This window comes from Bos indicus, chromosome 27 (genome assembly GCF_029378745.1).
Source record: "Bos indicus isolate NIAB-ARS_2022 breed Sahiwal x Tharparkar chromosome 27, NIAB-ARS_B.indTharparkar_mat_pri_1.0, whole genome shotgun sequence".
NCBI classification, from domain to species: domain Eukaryota; kingdom Metazoa; phylum Chordata; class Mammalia; order Artiodactyla; family Bovidae; genus Bos; species Bos indicus.
This window is the reverse complement of record NC_091786.1, coordinates 25,578,561-25,600,086: the sequence shown is the minus strand read 5'-3', so window position 1 is coordinate 25,600,086 and position 21,526 is coordinate 25,578,561. Positions and strand designations below refer to the sequence as shown.

The window sequence follows — 21,526 nt, the reverse complement described above, 5'->3', positions numbered from 1 at the left end:
CAGCAGACCGGAGGCTAGGGACTTTCATTTCATTATTTAAAACTTCATAATTACATTTAAATTTTTCCTTATCTACTCTGGTTTAAAATAGCTTCATCCCTCTAGTGTATGTTATCTTGATTCAGCAACTGAATCACCTAACCTTTTATTAATTTAGATAAATCAGATAACTCAGATTTAGCAGAGATTATATTAATTTTAACACTGAGGGAAGTTGTCCTTCTATGCAGAGTAATTAAGCAAAAGTCCACATAATTTTAAACCTTTCTGTATATATTTTTCATTCATGTCAGGGGCTTTGTTAAAAATGGACTCTAAATTTAAAAGTGAATACAAGATTTATTTTTCTCAAGCTTGGACAAATTTAAAAGGAAGCTAAAAGGCATTTACTTTCACGCACCCTAAAACAATACTGTTAGCACTGCAGTGACTAAAAGGCTCCAAATTACAAAGGTCAGTTAAGTAAAAGGCAAAGCCAGCAGAACTCAGATGCTAAGAATAAAAACAAAAATAGACCCAACGCAGCATTTTGCGAATGAAGATCAATGAAAATGGTTGCTCAATATCACATCACTCATAGCATTATTTCCTATATTGTTATTGAGAGCCTTTCTATTCCAGCATTCCTTCTTTGCTGTTCTTGACATCTGCCTTAATAAAACCAATACTTAAGCCCAAATTTTTATTATCTGAAGTAAAAAGGCAATGCATGGCCTCAGTTAAAAAGTACTTACTTAGTTATCATGGGGAGAAGATAACGATAAAAAATAGAAATAGAGTGGCAAGGGAGGAGCAGCACCATATTTTATTTAATTATTGACCTAAGCAATGAGGCAGCAGGTTGTCTTTCTGATCAAAACTACTTTTATAAAGTAACACAAATGCCCTTGCTTGCTCCATAGTGAAGGTCTTCACAAGGTTTAACTGAGAAGATGAAGTACAGGAAACGAGGGTCTAAACCATAAAACAGAAAGTCTAAAATATGAATAATTACGTTTTCATTTCATGCTGTAATTCTCAGACATTCTAAGCAGAATAAGCAATCCTATTGCTTCTGCTGTGACAGTATAGCAATTAAGGTTAACAATTAATATAACAAATCAATAATAAAGTAGAGGTAATGGGATATATTTCTTGAGCCTTTATGAGTAGGAAAAAATAAAATAAAATTCAAAGCATAAAGGTTTTATACAAGCAAGCTGATAGATCTAATAGCTCGTAGATAGGATAACTGGGCAGCTCTGTCTCCTTACCTGTAAGGACGGCTTTGGCTGAAGGATCTGCCAGGTCCAGGGCTGACTTCCCATCGGTGTTCCGAATGTTTGGATCAGCTCCGTGCTGCAGCAGCACTGTGCAGGGAAAGCAGAAACAGTATCTTACCTCGGGGATACAAAGATTATTTACTGGTAAGTGTCGCCTCGGCATGGTGTAGGCATAAACATACATTGCACGATTTTTTTTCTCTTTCAAGAAAAAAAAGCAAAGGAAGAAAAAGCAAGAAAGGAGGAAAAAAAGCACTGCAGCAAAGGCTCCTCTCTAGAGTACAGGGAAGTTGGCAACTTGTGGTACAGTATTATCACGTGACTGAACATCATAAACATGAAACTAGAGAAATCTTGCCACAGACAGTTTGGGTTTGCCTCCTTCGGGCAGCAGGATGGGGAGCTGTGTGCTCGCTGCCTCGCACTGGGAAATCCGCTCACGGTGAGCCTGCCCTGTCTTTCCTACCACTGTGGCTGCTTGTTGCTGCTGCTGCTTCACTGCTGAACTTCCCACCGCTTCCTCGCCTCAGAACGGTTATAATACTGGGTAAGCCTTTTAGAGCTCACCGCTTACATATGTGGAAACTCACCAGAACACACTGGCTGGCTTCCAGGAAGTTTACCAGACACAGTAATGCATGCAACTCGGGTTCCCTGCAGCCAAGCTGCAGAAAACAACTGCCTTCCACAGTAATCCTGGCCATCAAAAATTTTCAGAATCAGAAATTCGATCACTATAATATATGCTGAGGCATGAATGTTACACATGCTATTATGGATAAAAAGTAGCTACAGAGAATTTTGAGAAGTGTAGGCTTCCAAGAGAAAGAACACTTTAATTATTAATTCAAAAGATTTCAAATACATCTGGTATGTGTGTGTATAGGGATGTTCAATCACAAGTTATTCTAACAGTTCAAATTTAACACAAGATTTTGTGTATGCCTGGAGAGAACAGGAGTTGTTTCCACTTACCAATATTCTATAGGATAAATTTAAAACAAAGCAGAAAATATTCAATTCAAATAAATGGTTAAAGACATTATATAATGACTGTTTATGTGTCCCAGATTTTCATTCATTAACAGTCTTATGCTAAAGTACATACAATCTTTTGGAATATTGGGAACGCAATCCTCAAAAATTACTAAGTAATAAATCCTGCTGTTTATAAGGCTTTTCCTCTCCCTTTAATGCACAAGCTACTTAGTCGACGGCTTTATTATAAGGTACAAAGGAAGAGCCTCATCTAGACTTGGGAGGCAGCTGCCAGGACAATGTACACCAGCATCTCTTGCACTGAACCCTGGGTACCTTGAGATTTGGGGTAATAACAACTAGCCATGGCTTGAAAAGATGCAGTGAGATTTTGTCAAGACTGTCTATAATATTTCATTCTTGATTGTAAGCAATGAACATAATTCATTTCCATATGTTTATAAAGTGACAAGAGTTAAGCAGCACAAAATAGCAAGTACCATAATATCAAACTGCAGTTTTATTCTTTCCTCATATAATGAATAAGCTTTCGCTGATATTATGTAATTTTTTATTCCAAGAAGAAATCCCAACATGAAGATTTGGTTTGTAAAGGGTCTACATCATGAAGCAGGCTCATGTATCAAATGTAAAGATGACAGTTATTGCTCTATCTTTACTTGAGTGATCACATGCAAAGGGTAGGAAAACAAAGAAATAACAGCTACCATGAAAAGCTCAGTTTTATTTTTTCAATTGCATACTTTGAGAACTTAAGAACCTGCTTTAAACAAGAAGTAAAGAAATATGTTAGTTTAACAAGCCTTGACGATAATATGATGGGAGCTTTGACTCTGCAGTTTAATGAGTGGCAGAGGCAAAACACTGAAAGCGTTACTGATCCTCCAAAAGTCACCTAAAGCCTCAACCGTAGCTGTTGTATCTTTGCTATCTGCAACAGAAATCTGCCCTTACAGTTCAGCTGCAGTTTTGTTTTGTTTTGGCTCACTTTTAAAGGATTAATCTTTTCACTAGAAATATCTGTTTTCTTAACATTTTTGAGTCATATGCATTTCATTCACTGGACTTGAACACACAGAAATATCACTGCAGAGTTATGTAGCAACAGAGAAGAAGCTGGATTTTCCAAGCCAGATGCTGATAACAAAATTCAAATATCAAACCATTTAAATTGATCAGATATGGGTAAAAAAACTCACCATAGAGCAGAGTTAAGAGCTTTAGGAGCAATAAAGGTATCTATAACTGGACTGGAAAAGATCTAACTTACCTAAGTTTTTAGAAAAGGACAGCACTGAGGAGATTAAATGAGAACAGAAATGGCAGCAAAAGTACTAAGCACAGCGACTGATAATACATATAAGCTAATAATAATGTTTAAAACACATTTTAAAATTTATTTGTACTCTCAACTCTAGCACTAACTATTAATTCTATGCTGTGTCCTAGAGCCAAACCTTCAGATTTTAACTTTTTCTGTAAAGGCCCAGAGAGAAAATATATTAGGCTTTATAGATCATATGGTCTCTGTCCCAACTGTCTTGCCTTCTTTACTGTCTTGCCTTGCCTCAACTCCATCATTAAAGAGGAAAAGTAGTCACAGACAATACTTACAGGATGTGTGTGGCTCTGTTCCAATAAAACTTCATTAAATTTTGAATTTTGTATAATTTTCATGTATAAGAAAATTTACTATTATGGTGAATTTTTTTATTTTATTTTTTAACTTTACAATATTGTACTGGTTTTGCCATATATCAAAATGTGCTTAAGAAAGCACTTAAAATATAAAAACAATTCTTAGCTTAAAGGACATATCAAAAACAAGGGGTGAGCATGGCCCATAGTCATAGTTTGCCAACCTTGACCTTGGGCAGTAACAGATAAAGTGTGGGCAGGGATAGACCAAGTGCGGTCTATGGACCGTTCTAGTTCCAGAATTCTCTGTAATCGACACTGAGATAACCACAAAAAGTAAGAAGCATTTAAAACTGTGCATGTCATGTAAAAATTACTTTTTCCAGTACTTTGTCTTTATTGTAGTTTACAAAATTATTGGCCTGCCATTCATTGAGGAAGGAAAAAAACGTCCCTAACCACAGCTTGAGGAGCACAACTTAGACAATTACCAGGTCTACAAAGTGAAGGAGTTGGACTGTGCTGTCCTTAGTCACTCAGTCGTGTCTGATGTTTTATGACCTGATGGACCCCATGCAACCCCACCATGGCTCCTCTGTCCATGGGGATTCTCCAGGCAAGAATACTGGAGTGGGTTGCCATGCCCTCCTCCAGGGGATCTTCCCAACCCAGGGATCGAACCCAGGTCTCCCGCATTGCAGACGGATTCTTTACTGTCTGAGCCACCATAGATGATTTCTAGGTATCGAGAATGGTCTCGGCTTCCCTGGTGGCTCAGACGATAAAGAATCCACCTGCAATGCAGAAGACTCAGGTTCGATCCCTAGGTTAGGGAAGATTCCCAGAAGAAGGGAATAGCTACCCACGCCAGTATTCTTGCCTGGAGAATTCTATGGACAGAGGATCCTGGGGGGTTACAGTCCATGGGGTTGGACACTAACGAGGGACTAACTTTCTTTGTTCAGAATGGTATCAAATCCCTGATGATGCTTTTAGATTTACAGTCTAAGCATTAATATCTAAAATCCTAAAAAAGAATTGCCTCAAATAGACCTTTTTCCTCCTTTCCTTTAAGTCAAAGAAAAAAGAAAGATTTATTTATCCTAACACTATCTAACAAAAACAAAACTAAAAGTTGAGACTATAGATCAATGAAAGTTGTAGGGTACATACAAAAAAGTTGATTTCTCGAGCAGTTGCTCAAGTCAAATTTCTGTTTCACATTATTCTCCACAAAGATTTGTGTGGCACTATTTTCTAATACCAGAAGAACAGCACATACATAGGTCAAAGATAACAACCATGCCTTTCAAGAATGTCAGTCTGTACTTGAAGTGGTGACAAGTAGGACTCTCAATGCTAAAGGCTTCAAAATTTGCTTTCAAAGTTCTGTGCTACCAAAAGGAATAATAAAATATGACTACAGACAAATAATACAATAAGAAATTCATTTTGTAATAGATTCTTCTTCAAAAGTAGCACATATGTCTGAAGAAAGTCCCCCAAATACAGAATCAGTACACAAAATAAGGTTGAAGGAAAAACAGAAAACCAAGATCTGAATGATATTCAGTATGTAAATCTGAGACTACTGGAGACATTCAAAATCTCTTTACAATATCTTTAACCAATTAGGGCATTATCAAACCTCAAATCCCAAATGACTAGGCTATACATCTCAAATTCATTTATCTCCTTTGGAAATTAGAACAGTAGAGAAAATATAGAAGCTAGCATACATAATAACAGGGAGTTTATCCCAATATTCAAAATGACATTCTCAAAAGAGCTATGGCAATAAGGACATGTGATTTTCCTATTTCTGGGACAAATGTTCACCTGTAGTAAAAAACCAGATTCAGAGAGCATGCCTTCAGCTGGTGACCAATAAAGCAGAGATAGAAATGGACTCATTTAATTCCTCAAAACTATTAAATTTAAGTATTCACACGATTTTAATTCTTCCAAACAAAAAGAAATATTTTTATATATGTGCAAAAAAGTCTCATCACATTCCTAAGAAAAAAATGAAATGCTATAATGGTAAATTATATTTAAGTACAGGCATTAATAACTGATTTAAGAAGATGGAAGAAATAGAAGCAATGTGAATTTTCCAAGCTAAAAATGCAGCAAGGCTTTTATGTAAATTATGAAAAACCATTTTGTATAGTTTTCACTTTTAATGGCAGAAATTCACCTATTAAACCATGGCAAATTCCTTGTTATGTGAATTTTAGAGCTACATTAAGGATCTAAAACTATTCTTCACAATGAACAGATATTTAATTTTAAAAGAAGCTATGTTTATGTTGAAATGTTTTGTAAGTATTTCAATTATCATCTGACTTTCTTAAGAGCACAGAGACACTCATTTGACTGAGTTTCTAAAATTAAATCATACAAAGCATTAAGTTTATTAGATTTTTCAGCAAATAAAAATTTTTAAATTTTAAAGCAAAATACTACGGAAACAAATTTTAACGAGCTGTAATCTCCAATGCATAAGACAAAAAGATACACAAACCGCTAGTATGTGAAAAGATGCTCTATACATCATCATTCAAAAGAAAAATGCAAATGTAAAAGATGGGCAGTAATCCATCTTTTATTATTAACGGTATTAAGTATTAGTGAGAATATACTAAATTGGAACTCTCATACACTGCTGGTGGGCATATAGAGTGGTACGTAACTACTTGGAAATCAATTTGGCAATTACTTACAAAGGTAAATATGCACGACTGTTACATGCTAACATCCTACTTTTAGATATCTACCCAAAAGGAAAAGAAATATGGCCATACAAAAGACTTGCACGTGAATACTGCATGTTTATTTAGAACAGCAAAAAAATGAAAAACATCTCAATATTCATCAACAGGTGAAAGGATAAGCAAATTTTAACATACCTATACAAAAAAACTCTACTTAGCAATTAAAATAAATAAACTATTGACTTACACTTTGCCAACAAAGGTCTATATAGTCAAAGCTATGGTTTTTCCAGTAGTCATGTACAGATGTGAGAGTTGGACCATAAAGAAGGCTAAGTGCCAAAGAACTGATGCTTTCGAACTGTGGTGCTAGAGGACTCTTGAGAGTTCCTTGGACAGTAAGGAGATCAAACCAGCCAATCCTAAAGGAAATCAACCCTGAATATTCACTGGAAGGACTGATGCTGAAGCTCCAAAACTTTGGCCACATGGGAAAAGCCAACTCACTGGAAAAGACCCTAATGGTGGGAAAGAATGAGGACAGGAGGAGAAAAGGGCAACAGGGGATGAGATGGTTGGATGCCATCACCGACTCATTGGATATGAGTTTGAGCAAACTCCGGGAGATGGTGAAGGACAGGGAAGCCTGGAGTGCTACTGTCCATGGGGTCACAAAGAGTTGGATATGACTTAGGGACTAAGCAACAACAACACACTGGAGGGATGAAATCTCTAAAACATGCTTAGCAAAAGAAGCCATACAGCAAAGAACCTATTTCTAGACTAGAAAGCTAATCTACTGTGACAGAAAACAGATCAATTGTTCTCTAGGGATGGTAGAGGGGGAAGAGAAAACTGACTGCAAATAGATACCAGAGAACTTTAAATTTAGAGTGATAAAAATGTTCTACAAAATTACAGTAGTGATTACATGGGCCTATACATTTAGCAAAACTCATCAATATACATACTTAAAATGGATGCATTTTATTTCATTATATCAAAATAATTTATGTTAGAATTCAATAAAGTTGATTTTTTTAAAAGCTCAAAGAGGGGTCTAACAACAGATTACAAACACCTGAAGAGAAATTTACTGACTTCGAAAATATATCCATAGATACTTCTAACAATGCTACAAGGAGAAATTATCATGGGCAAAGGATGGAGTGAGAATGTCTAATAAGTTGTAATCAGTCTTAAAAGAAAAAGAAACACATACATATTTGAAGAAAGAATGCCTAAGAGTTTCCCATAACAAGTAAGACATTAAAAAAGAAAAAAGACAGCAATTTACAGGTTCAAGAAGCTCACACAGGATAAAATCAATGATACAGAAAAAAATATTAAATATATAAATTAGGAATAACTGAGAAACCTATATGCAGGTCAGGAAGCAACAGTTAGAACTGGACATGGAACAACAGACTGGTTGCAAATAGGAAAAGGAGTACGTCAAGGCTGTATATTGTCACCCTGCTTACTTAACTTCTATGCAGAGTACATCATGAGAAACGCTGGGCTGGAAGAACAAGCTGGAATCAAGATTGCTGGGAGAAATATCAATCACCTCAGATATGCAGATGACACCACCCTTATGGCAGAAAGTGAAGAGGAACTAAAAAGCCTCTTGATTAAAGTGCAAGAGGAGAGTGAAAAAGTTGGCTTAAAGCTCAACATTCAGAAAACGAAGATCATGGCATCTGGTCCCATCACTTCATGGGAAATAGATGGGGAAACAGTGCAAACAGTGTCAGACTTTATTTTTTGGGGCTCCAAAATCACTGCAGATGGTGACTGCAGCCACGAAATTAAAAGACATTCCTTGGAAGGAAAGTTATGACCAACCTAGATAGCATATTGAAAAGCAGAGACATTACTTTGCTAACAAAGGTCTGTCTAGTCAAGGCTATGGTTTTTCCTGTGGTCATGCATGGATGTGAGAGTTGGACTGTGAAGAACGCTGAGCGCCGAAGAATTGATGCTTTTGAAGTATGGTGTTGGAGAAGACTCCTGAGAGTCCCTTCGACTGCAAGGAGATCCAATCAGTCCATTCTAAAGGAGATCAGCCCTGGGTGTTCATTGGAAGGAATGATGCTAAAGCTGAAACTCCAGTACTTTGGCCACCTCATGCGAAGAGTTGACTCATTGGAAAAGACTCTGATGCTGGGAGGGATTGGGGACAGGAGGAGAAGGGGACGACAGAGGATGAGATGGCTGGATGGCATCACGGACTCGATGGACGTGAGTTTGAGTGAACTCTGGGAGTTGGTGATGGACAGGGAGGCCTGGCATGCTGCGATTCATGGGGTCGCAAAGAGTCGGACACGATTGAGGGACTGAACTGAACTGACTATAAAAAACAGCTGATAAATCAAGACAAGTCAATACGTCAATAGAGTAATCGTACAACACATCAGAGGTAAATATCAACAATTTGCGAAACTACCCTAACTATAGCATGTGCTCAGTGGCTGAGCGGTATCCGACTCTTTGTGACCCCATGGACTGTAGCCCACCCAGGCTCATCTGGCCATAATCTTCTCCAGGCAAGAATACTGGAATGGGTTGCCATTCCCTTCTCCAGGGGAATTACTGATTTAATTTTAATTAAATATTAAAACTGAAGCATGATTCAACTACTGGAAAATGTTTAATCTGTTTTGAACACCTTAGATATGTGAGTCTACCATTTCAGCTGTAAACTGAAGAAACCGATGAGGTCGGGTGGGGGCGCTCTTCCTCTCCCCTCTGCTGACTCTTCAGCAAGAGAGCAAGAGAGCAATAGGCACTCTTCCCATAGTGCCTGCTGCCGTCGTTCGGCCCTTTTCGCTCAGTGTCATCTTTTGTAGCGCATGGTAGAAGGACCACAAGGAGCTGGCACACTCGATTCTTCTTTTCACAATCTATGTATGTAACAAACTATCTGAATCTAAAAGTGGCTTGTGGCATCTTTTCTAATCAAGTCAGTCAGGCCCTGGCTTTGGCCCTGGACTGTCATGCAACATGAACAGCAGGGTGCAGCCCTGGGCACTGGAAGACGTTTAACAGCACCCTGACCTCTACCCGCTGGACGTCAACAGCATTCCTCCACTGCGACAACCAAAATCATCTCTGTTGCTGCTGCTGCTAAGTCACTTCAGTCATGTCCGACTCTGTGTGACCCCACAGACGGCAGCCCACCAGGCTCTAGACATTGCTAATATCTCCTCAATGGGCAAAACTATTCGTGGCTGAAACCACTGCTCCTGAGGGTCTTAGGGGCCCACAGCCAATCCCCTTATACACATGCATTTGTGTGAGGTGGAATACACGAAGGTCTTTGCTTCTCTCCTCTCCACACTTTTACATTTTGGGTTACTGCATTAGATTTCATTTGAAGGAAGATTTTTGTGGTTTAATATCTTAATAAGAAAGAAGCAAATAGTAAATTAGTAAAATAGTAACTCGTAAATAACTTTTTAAAAAGTAATAGTAAATAGTAGTAAATGGTAAATATAAAAGTGATTTCTAAGGAGTCTTTTAAGATGCTGTGACCTATCAAAATATTTTTTGGGTACCGACTTTATATTAATAAAGCGGTTTTATTTATTATAAGGGAGATATGTTGTGGCTTAAACAACATGAAAATTTATTAAAGAAGAGAGGTATCTCATCAAAAGCAAAGGCAGAAACATGTCCCCAAATTTATCCTGTTGCTGCCAATCCCTGTCTCTCGGCTCTGTCACCATCATCCTCAGATACAGACAATACATATACTTATGCTATCTGAATCTTAATTCCAAATTCTCATTAGAGAGAATTTGCTCCAGCTTGCCTCAAAATCCTGTTCTGGACTTCAAAAGTTTTTTCAGAGAAGAGGAAGAGGCAATAAAAACAATGATGATGGAGAAAGAGGCATTAGTTCCAGAGTACTTGGGTGGATTTCAGTGGGCATCTACAGCAATAAGAGATCTTAATTTAAAGTATTATATAGAATACATGGTAAATGAGTAGGCTTACAAAAATGTTTCTATTTTAACATATTTCTACAGTGTTTTAATGTTTATTACAAATGCCATGCTGTGCTAAGTCACTTCAGTCATGTCCAACTCTTCATGACACTAAGCCTGCCAGGCTACTATATCCATTGGATTCTCCAGGCAAGAATACTGGAGTGGGTTGCTATTCCCTTCTCTAGGGGATCTTCCTGACCCAGGGATCGAACCTGTGTCTCTTATATCTCCTGCACTGGCAGGAGGGTTCTTTACCACTAGTACCACCTGGGAAGCCCCAATTATTACAAATATATATTATGTCTATAATGAGAGGGAAATGAGAGAGATATTTCTCCTCAGACAAAAAAGATCTTTATGCACACTGTGCAAGTATGTTCACCAAAACAATACTTCTCTTAAAGTTGTTGTTTAAGTAATTAATTTGTAACCAATGGAGAAATAAAAATCAGGTAGTTCTTATCAACTGAATAACATTAAATATGGCAGTAACATTAAATTAACAAGACCAATATAAAATAAATACATTAATTTAGAAACTGTGATAATGCTGAGACTGGAGAATAAATCTTAAGTAAAACTGTCAAGAAGTAATTTTCTACTGTATAAAAGTCCAGATTTTTAACCATACTACCTTTTGTCTTTGCCTTTGATAAAAAAGTCACCAAAAATTCAGAATTCTGTCAACATATTTGTGATATATTACCTAATTTCACCTCAGTGAACTATCTGCCTTTATGTGCCTTTGAACTTAGAAAAAAAGTGCATTCTTATTTTTTCCTGGTCAAGTACACAGGAATAAATGGATTAAAAATAGGTTTCTATTTAATGAGGCACATAAGGGAAGATAGTTCACTGAGGTAAAATTAAGTTCAAAAACTCTCCTAAGGCTGCTTGACTTACTAGTGGCAAATCACCACAGTTCAGAGTGGTCCTTTGGAATCAGACTGAATGGGATAGAATCCCGGGTCCACCATCTCCTAGTTCTAGGACCCCTGGAAGCAACGTCACCTCTCTGTGCCTCCATTTCCTCATCTGTAATCAGGAGAGAGTAACAGTATCTACTCATGGAGCTATTAGGAGGACAAAATAAATATTTGAGGCACTCTTAGAACAGGGACTAACATATAGTCCACATGTGCATATAAGAATTTTTTGAAGACATTAGAAAACTAATTCCAGAAAACAAAATTTTACCAAATTTACATAAGAGAGCAGTTCTTTAGGGTAACATTTTGGCATGAAATGTTTTAATAAAAGAATCATCCAATTAAATTTTGCTCCTATAACCCAGTCTTCCTATAAATAGAAAAAACCAAGAATTTTTCAAGAAGCCTGTTACATCTGGAGTAACTGAGGTATTATTCTGTATGTGTATACAGCAGATTTTAATATCCAATTCAATTATATCCTTTTTGCAATAAGAAGTTAAGGCAGGCCCCAATACATGTGGGAAATCAGTCTTATCTTCTTACACAAACCACAGTTTATTTTAAGATAAAGCAGGTAGTAGAATAAATATGAGTGATTATGACAAAGCATATCTCCTGGAAACCTGGAAACCCTAGGGAATCAAGTCGAAAAGAAAGTCCTGTCTAGGAGTCAGACGAATGTGGGTTTGAGAAGACTGCTCTCTACTTAGCAACTGTCTGGCCTGAGGCAAATGACTTCACCTCTGTCGATTTCAATTTCCTCTTTCATAAAACACTACCTTCCACCAAGGATTGCTGTCATAATGGAGACTATATATAAACCTTATATATAGTCTCAATTATAAACCTTATATATATAGGCTCAATTATGACATCAATACATATATATATTATATATATATATATATATTATATATATATACATAAATCTAGCTTGGTTCTTAGCACATAATAGGAACTCAATAAAAACCCTGTCCCTTCAGCTTTTCATCTGCTTTCAAAAACAGAACTGCAAACACAGAAGGTGCTAAAAAAATAAATACCAGTTGATTAAAATAAAGGCAAACTGGTAAGAGCCCTAGGAACAAGGAATCTGTGCCCAAGTATTGCTTTATGCTTGCTTGTACTTAGGAGAAGATTACTTTTTCTAACACTCGACTAGACTCAGCTAGATAAAATACTAATTAAGGGACAAAGCAGACATTTCAGTCTGACCAAATAAGTTTATAACACGGGTGTTCAGTCGTGTCCGACTCTTTGAGACCCCCTAAATCACAGACCGCCAGGGACTGAACCTGTGTCCTGCCTGCAATGGCAGGCGGATTCTTCACCACTGCGCCACCTGGGAAGCCCTCAAGCCTGTAACAGGATGATAGAAGTCTCACAGTTCTAGGGGCAGCAACCACAAATAAGAGCTGCTTTCCGATCTGTCTCTAAGTGAAGTTTCAGATACATGGTTTTCTGAATCCATACCTAAATTGTCAAGGGCCGAATAAGGCCTCAAGGACTTACTAGTATTTTCAGGGAAATTCCTCATTAGTATAAAATATTAAGACCAATTCAGTTTTAGTGCTACGAGACACAAGGTTTAAAGTCACACGTTTTAAAATATTTTCCACAAAGAACATAGGGTTGAGCTGATGTCATAATATTCTGATTCTGCTTTGAATTTCAGTTTCTTCAATAATATCACAACTTTATTATTTTCTTATGTGTCTAAGAATTCAAATGACTGGAACTTCGTATGACTGTTGTACTTTCAATCTGAAGGAGGAAAAGAACATAACTGTTAAGTTTTCATTCTTTGGGAAATAAAAGAAATATTTTTTTAATGAAACTTATTTTGTATTAGATTCAATAAATTATCCTACGAGTGATACTCTTAACGATAGTACTTAGTCACACTTCTCCCACCTTAGCTCCTTTAGCCCACGTTCAGGAGGAAAAGAATACCTTTTTCTTTTATTTGAGCTTTTCCTTTGCTCTTTCCCTTCTCTCATTCCTAGGGGGTTGCAATTTTCAGAAACAGCCAATTATGATGCCCTCCAATAGCCTGAAGAACTACTTCCTCATAATTAATTTGCCTTTAAAAAATTATCATTGTTCACACTTCTTCACAACTGTCAAGCTTTCACAAACTTTTTACTCAGTCACAGCAAATCATACTAGAACTTCATACAACTGCTATTGAAATATTTGTGGGGAAAGGTTTAACTCACAGTGATTTTCCATTATCCTATCTGCAAATATCTCTGCTAAGTTAAAAGACCAAAATTGCAATTAAAAAAAAAATTTCATGTCTCATCATTAAAAAAAAAATTCATGTCTCATCAAATTATAATTCAAGTTTACACAGTTACAATGAATCTGAAACAAAAGACATAAATGAGTTCACAGTGATGGCAACAAAGAGCCACATATCTCTCACTAAGGTTTTACTAACGGTCAGAATACAAAAATGATCTCTTGAGGACATCTTATGCTGCCACCCAAGGGAGAAAGAGCATGGAAGCGAACAAGCACTTGCTGAGGCTCTACCCGCTTTATTATTTCAGTTAACTTCCCATAACAGCCCAGTGCAGCAAGTTTGATGCCTGCCTTATAAATGAGAAATTGAGGTTCAATGCAATTGTTTGTGATAAAAGAGAATTCATACTTAATTCTAAAGCCAAGCATTTAATTTCTGCCATATCATTCTACACAAGTACAAGTCAAGACCACACCAGAACTGTAACTCAAGCTTTCTTTCCTTTATGTGACTTCTAATGGGGGCATCTATGCAATTGTCCTAAATACCTTCTTCCAATGACCAGTGACCTTGTCCTAATCCCATCAACACGCAACCACAACTCTGCAAGAACACCGAGACACCAGGGTTTCATTTCAGGAGACCCACTAGAATACTTCTTGCTCTTGTTCCCTCCATCCTTACAGTCAAGTACATTATTTCAAAAGATCAACACTCAAAATGGTGCCCCCACAGGCAAAATAAAATATACACACTCTATCTCTAACCACGATTATTTATACCACAGCAAATATAGAAAAGTTCTGGCTTGACACAAAATAAACATATTTCGACACACTGTGGCATTTCTTACTGTCTTATCTGGATTGTCATACCTGAGGGTAGACTATCAAACAACTCACAATAAAGCAACATTCTTAATCTCAGATTCTGTTTATAGATGAAAAGTCTAACTAACACCCACTCCATTTAAAAAACAGAATTAGCAGATTTAAATAACTGAACAACTAAACAATTTTTTAAAGCCCTGAAACTGCAATTATACTTAACAACTTCTAGTTTGGTCAGTGAGAAAGAGGAATGAGAAGGACTCCATAAATCTTTATCTCCAATTTGGGCCTGCCTCTGAAATCTGTCACCAGGGAACTGTACAAAGCAAGGACACAATTTCTTAAATAATATCACAACTACAACTATTACAGCCATTTCAGATAACATGGTGACCACGTAAAGAGAAAGCCAAGTTGGTTACATGAGCCATTTGAATCAAATACCTCTTTCATACAACCCCAAGCTTAAGCCATGCATCTCAATGAACTCCATAGAGTATCTGAATGACCATGTTTAATCTAAAAGTAAATACAAGCATACAATTAATTTCCTTAACAGACAGTCTTGAGCATTAAGTAAAGCATTATCTCACTTTCAAAAATGTATGAGGTCTTTTTTGGTCATTCTTTTGTTCTGTTATTTGACCTTTTCCCCTCTAATTTAAGCATCTTTGATGTATTTCTTAAATGAGAATGAAGGCATTCATTCTGGAAACTTTAGTAGAATACAATGAACAAATAAACTCTCTATATAAATATATATATTTAACACTATTAACCAGAATGCCTACTGAAGTAGTCCCAAATTTACCAGGTAAATGCAAAAACACTAACCTTCTTGAATGCAGCTGAATCAGTGGGCAAGTCATCAACATAATGGTGCTCAGTGTCAGCAGGGATTATTTCAGAAGGGAAAAATTACTATCATTTTTGGCTCTTCTCCTTTTGAAGGATCCAAGTATGGAAGTTTGCCAATTTTTTACTTTTACAAAAATGCAACATTGAGACTTGTTTAAAAGATCCCAATTCAGTTTTTATATGGAAAATGGATGTTAAAAATGCCAAAGGGAGGTACTCTGGCAGGAACAGGCAAGAGATGGAATAATGAAACAAAGGCAAACGAATCAAATTCTCAATGCTTCGCTGAATTTTCAATGAATTTTTGCAAGGAGTAAGAAAGGTGTGGGAAATGACTTTTCTTAACCTAGCTCATTTATAGACGACATATGGATAGATAAAATGACAAGCTAAATCCAGAGCCCTAGTCAAGTTCTCCAGCAGCTGTATTTCTTTGATTCTTATTAAGAAGCTCTAGTTTTCCAGTAGTTTCCTAAAAGTAATCAGGGTTTACATATGTGATTAATGAAAATGATATTCTCTATAGTACTGTTTATACCATAGTGAAAAATCAGAAATCTTCTAAATGGCCTAATATGGATGAAAGATCTAAAAAGTGGTTATTTCTATATAATTCTTGACAGCCTTTAAAAGTGAGGTTAGATTAAAAAATATTCACTGATAATGAAATATGGTCATAACACAGTGAAAAAATAAGAAAATGGCATATGTGGAATGATCTCATTAAAGGACTATGTATATAGGTACACTGACTGTAACAGCACTATCTGACAGAACTTTGTACAATGATGGAGATTTCAATATTCACACACTCGGATACAGTAACCAGTGGACAGATATGGTTATTAGGCACTTGAAATGTGGCTAGTGCAACTGAAGAATTAAATTTAAAAACTTTTACATTTTAACCAGGTTTCATTTATTGGTTACAATATCAGACAGCATAAATCTAGATGGACAGAAAATGAGGTGTGCCGGTTAATATCATTGTACTTGCTAGTAAACCCAGAAAGCTGTTCATCTTCAATATACTATATTTGAAATAACAAAAGACAAGAGTGTATCAGAAGTGGTACCATTCTTCCCTCCTCTGCTCCCAATCCCATGCCACTCTCAAGTTCCAGGACTTTTTAATCAAAGGACCATGGAAGTGATCAGGTAATTTAGTAAAGGGGTATATGATTTGAAGAGAAACATGAGTACATAGAACAGATAATTTAAACTAGAGTTTGAACAAGGAAAGTAAATATATCTTTCTAGATGGAAGACACAGAAAATAGAAATCATTCCTGGAAATCATGAAAGCAAGATTACTTTAGGAGTGAGTTATAATAATAAAGACTTAGTTTAAGCTTTAGTAAATAGATTACCTTAAGTTTTTTTTAAAGTACAGTAAAGATTGCCACTTTAAATTTGTTAAGTATTGGATGATCTAAAAAAAACTAAGAATAAAGAATGTTTGGCGCATTTAAAGAATGAAATTAATTTTTTAGGCTTACAATACACTCTTAAATAAATCTCACTAAGCAGAGAGAACTTTTCATTCTCAGTCAAGAAAACATTTTTTATTATAACAACTTTATATCAGCTCTAGAGACTGTGGCAAAGAAACAGCTTTCTCCTTTCTTTACTAGTAAAATGGTAAGAAATTTGAATCATCCATTTCATGCATAGGATATAAACATTACTGAAGAACTTTGGTTAAGTACTTTGAGTTGCCTTCAAGGGAAAACAGTGAATTATATATCATCTAACCACAGAAGTTTTTGGTAGATTTACCAGCATCACCTTTTTCTTTCTTTTCCCTCCCTATCTCAACTCTTCAAACAAGTACCAACAAAAAATGTTTGACAGTCCATTCATTATAAACAATCCATAACCAGAAGTCAATGCATGCTCAGGACCAATATTCAACAACCCATCCTTAATGAAAAATAACAACAATTTGACGAACAGTCGATTAAATAAACATAGTTTATATCTGACTATAAAATGTTTTATATTTGTATATAAATATCTGTATTACCCAGCAATCACAATCTAAAGCATTTATCTCAGAGAAAAGAAAACTCATCTCCACATAAAAATTTGTACACAAATGTTCACAGGAGCTTTATTTGTAATAGCCAAGAAGCTGAATCAACCAAAACGTTCTTCGGTTGTGAATGCTAAACTACAGTACACCAAAACCATGGCATAATAATCAGCAATTTTAAAAAAGATCTGGAAGGCAAATAAGAAAAAAAAGCCAATCTCAAAAAAATTACATACTGTATGATTCCACTTATAGCACTCTCAAAATGACAAAATTATACAGATGAACATGTTATTGGTTGCTAAGAGTTAAGGATCTGGGATGGGGAGTAGATCATTATAAAAGTAGGCTATAAGTAGGCTTCTCTGGTGGCTCAGATAGTGAGTTCAATCCCTGGGTAGGGAAGATCCCCTGGAAAAGGGAACAGCAACCCACTCGAGTATTCTTGCCTAGAGAATCCCATGGACAGAGGAGCCTAGCAGGCTACAGTCCATGGGGTCGCAAAGAACTGGACATGACTAAGCGACTAATACTTTCACTTTCTTTCATAAATAAAATGAATGAGGGGGAGCTTCCAATAATATGTTCTGTATCTTGACTGCAGTTACATTAATCTGAACATGTGATTAAATGGCACAGAACTCTACACATTGTACCAACACTAGTTTCCTATTTTTGATACTGTATTATGACACCGTAAGATGTAGCCAAAGGGTGAAACTAGGAGGATACATGGACCTTCTCGTACTATTTTTGGAGCTTTCTATGAATCTATAATTATTTCAAAACAAAAAGTTAAAAATACATAATAAATGCCTCTTATTATGTAAAGAGTTCTAAAGAGTCAAATATAATAAAGCAATATGATTTTTTAAGATCTGTGGTTTACCGATAAGTACAACAATCTTGCAAAGACAACATAAAAGGAAATTTTCTTAAAAGCAGCGACAGAATGAAAAATTCAAGAGGTACAGGTAGGAAAATAGAACACTTCAGCCTAAAAGAGATAATACACTGGAAGGTGAAAATTGTGTAAAATTCTTTAACAACAGAAAAATCCAATGGATGTGACAAAGTGAAGCAAGAAAGAATGAGAGTAGGGAGGTTGAAGGTCTAGAAGATTTGGTAAGAGTACACTTCAAATTCAATAACAGTTATCACATAGTAACATCACAAATAACTTAAGAGATTTAGTAATCAGAAAATATGTGGTAAACTCAAGCTTTTCAGATTAGTTTTATGAATGACTTAGTCTAGGACATGGCTGTTTTAGTGAGAGACTTAGGAGGAAATGGGAGAATCAAGTGTAAGATGTCAAAGATCAAAAAGGATAGGGTATAAGGGTCATGTTGAAATGACCTTGAATTTCATTTGGTAAAATTGGCTGGTGAAGTGATAAAGGATAATGGCAGAGAATAGAATAAAGAAGTTTTGTCAGACAATGCAATAATTTGAGGAAAACAAAAAAATATATTTGAAGCTGGAATAGATGGCTATGAAGTGGGAGAAAATCTTTATAACAGCACCACCTCTGTATCTTTAAATGTGACATATTTATTTGAGTTTTATCAGAAAAAATAGCCAATTATACCAAAATGGGTGCCATTCAAGAAGATAATTTGTAAATCAACCTGCTAAAGGCGAAACAAATATCCATCATCTTGAGTTTCAAGAAAGAGACGATACATTCAGGAGACACTATGCTTGTTCTCTAGAAGCCTGTTTTAGATTTCAAAACCAAAGATTTTACACAATAAAGCAAAGTCTAAAATAGATGCCTATTTAGATATACATATAAAGGAGAAAGAAATGCTGATTGAATACAATTTCATATAATCGCAATACTTAAAATTGTTGAAAAGTTCAATTTTGTTTGAAATTGCTTTTTCTCTAGACTCTGTTGAAAATATTAAGCCTTGAACTGTTGTATTCGAATCATTCAACGCTTTTCCAGGGCTAATAAAATAGCTGGTGTTCAATTTTAGCAACATAAAGAAAAAGGTTTTGCCTTGGTACTAGATGACTTTCCTTGAATCAACCTGAACATCCAAATATGTCATCCAATTCAGTAAGAACTTGTACTTTATAATGGTTCTCATTGATGCTAGGATGGAAAACTTTCAGACTTTTAAAGACTGTAAATTAACTAAATTTGATAACAGTAATCCATCAAAATTTAGTTCCACCCCAGCTGGCATTTGCCTTACATTTGGAGAGTTAATATTGTGAATCTTGTTCCTAACCAACTTTAGATTACCATGTCTTTACTTCCCCTTTGATGGAAAATAATTGCTTATAAGAAGTAACAAAGTGTTCCGTATTCTGAGGAAACATTATTTCCACTACAATAAAAAACAAGCAAGGGTAAACCTTTATTTTAAATGTTATTCTATCTGTGGGGCTGACCTTACAATTTAGATATCACCAAATAATACTTACCAATACATACATCGATCTTTCCTTTTATAGCAGCTTCATGCAGAGGGGTATAGTTCCAGTTATCCCTGGCGTTTGGATCAGCTCCTTGGCACAGTAACAGACTTACAACCTCAGCATGGCCAAAAGAACACGCATTATGAAGTGGAATGAGACCGCCATCATCACGAGCATGGACATTAGCACCCATCTGTAGTAAGTGTTCTACCACGTCCTTTCTTCCAAAACCTAAAAATAGGGAAAATATTTTATATTGTAAATCAGTTTTGTAAAAAGAACCATTAGAATTCCTTTAACAATAATATCAACAAATATGAGTAACTGAAGTACTATGTTCTACAGCAAAAAGGTAAAGAAAAAAAAAGATGCCATTCAAATAGATTGCCTCATCTCACAGAACTGAGAACTAAGGAAGCTCTTCCTTTAGTTTGGGCAATTCCTTCCAAAAACATTTCTTCAACACCTATTCCATGCTAGAAATGCAGGATGAATGAGGCAGGATTCCTGTCCAAGGCATTCACTTTCCTCTCAAAATCAGATGCATAAAATCCATTTCTATATTTTTAAATACCAATGAAAATCAAATCTAAGACAAAGCACAGCACTTAACATTACACTAGGGAAATTGGAGAATATACAGATATCAGAAATACATGGTGATAGTTTGGTTACAAACTATCAAATATCAAACTATCAAATATATTAAAAAAAAAACAAATATCTTGGTTACAAGGTATTTGAAAAGGAAGAACTAAAAATAATGCCATAATATCTACTCTTGGGACTGGTACCCAAACTAAATGAAATGTGCAGTTACAATTCAAATTTGGATTTACTGAGTTTGAGGGAATTTTAGGACAAATAAATGAGAATACAGGCTTTTGGAAATACAGAACCAGAACACTGGTGAAAAGCATCACAATTTTCAGACAGAAAAATGGTGGTACTGGAGGGTATTGTTAGAAGAGCCAGAAAAATATCTAAAGCACTGTACAGACTAGGCAAACACTGGGAATGGTAAGAAATACCAAGAAAACACATTACGGATGTTAAAGGGCCACAACATTATGCCAAGTCCAGCATGATGAGGATTTAGTGAGATAATTAAAAATGGAAAAAATAGCCATTTTGATAATTTGAAGGTCATCATAGTACTATGATGAAATTTTAAGCTACAATGCAATGGGTTAAAAAAAAAGATTACTGAAAATATTAGCATTTTTATCTTTACCAGCTTAATACTTTTATTAGTGATCTTTCCTTTCCTACTTTAAATTTTATTAGGACTTGCCAGCTAGGTATCACTGCCTCCATGCTATTACTTACCATGTAATGTTGTTAGAAAATGACAGAACATGACATTTTAACAGTGGAAAGCAGTAATGGTCATATCTTCTTTCATTTTACGCATATATTAACTAAATAAATGAGAATTATGTGGAAAATAGAAACCAAAAAAAGATTTATTTCAATATATGTCCTTTTCACTATCTTTAGAAATTCACTCACTCCAGGAACATAGGCCAAGAAAAAGTCTCCTGCTTTATAGATTTGAGTAAAGCCTGCATGCAAATTC

At 35.8% G+C, this 21,526-nt stretch overlaps 1 protein-coding gene across 2 annotated transcripts in view; it reads right to left on the bottom strand.

Moving 5' to 3' along the window:
- The window catches only part of TNKS (tankyrase), a 161,570-nt gene that overhangs the window by 118,271 nt on the left and 21,773 nt on the right, over positions 1 to 21,526 (bottom strand). For both annotated transcript variants that reach the window (XM_019953442.2, XM_070781326.1), the window contains exons 2-3: positions 19,954 to 20,178; positions 1,254 to 1,349 (exon numbers count right to left, since the gene is read on the bottom strand). In XM_019953442.2, the coding sequence (XP_019809001.1) occupies positions 1,254 to 1,349; positions 19,954 to 20,178 (321 nt within the window). The remainder of the gene's footprint in view (positions 1 to 1,253; positions 1,350 to 19,953; positions 20,179 to 21,526) is intronic.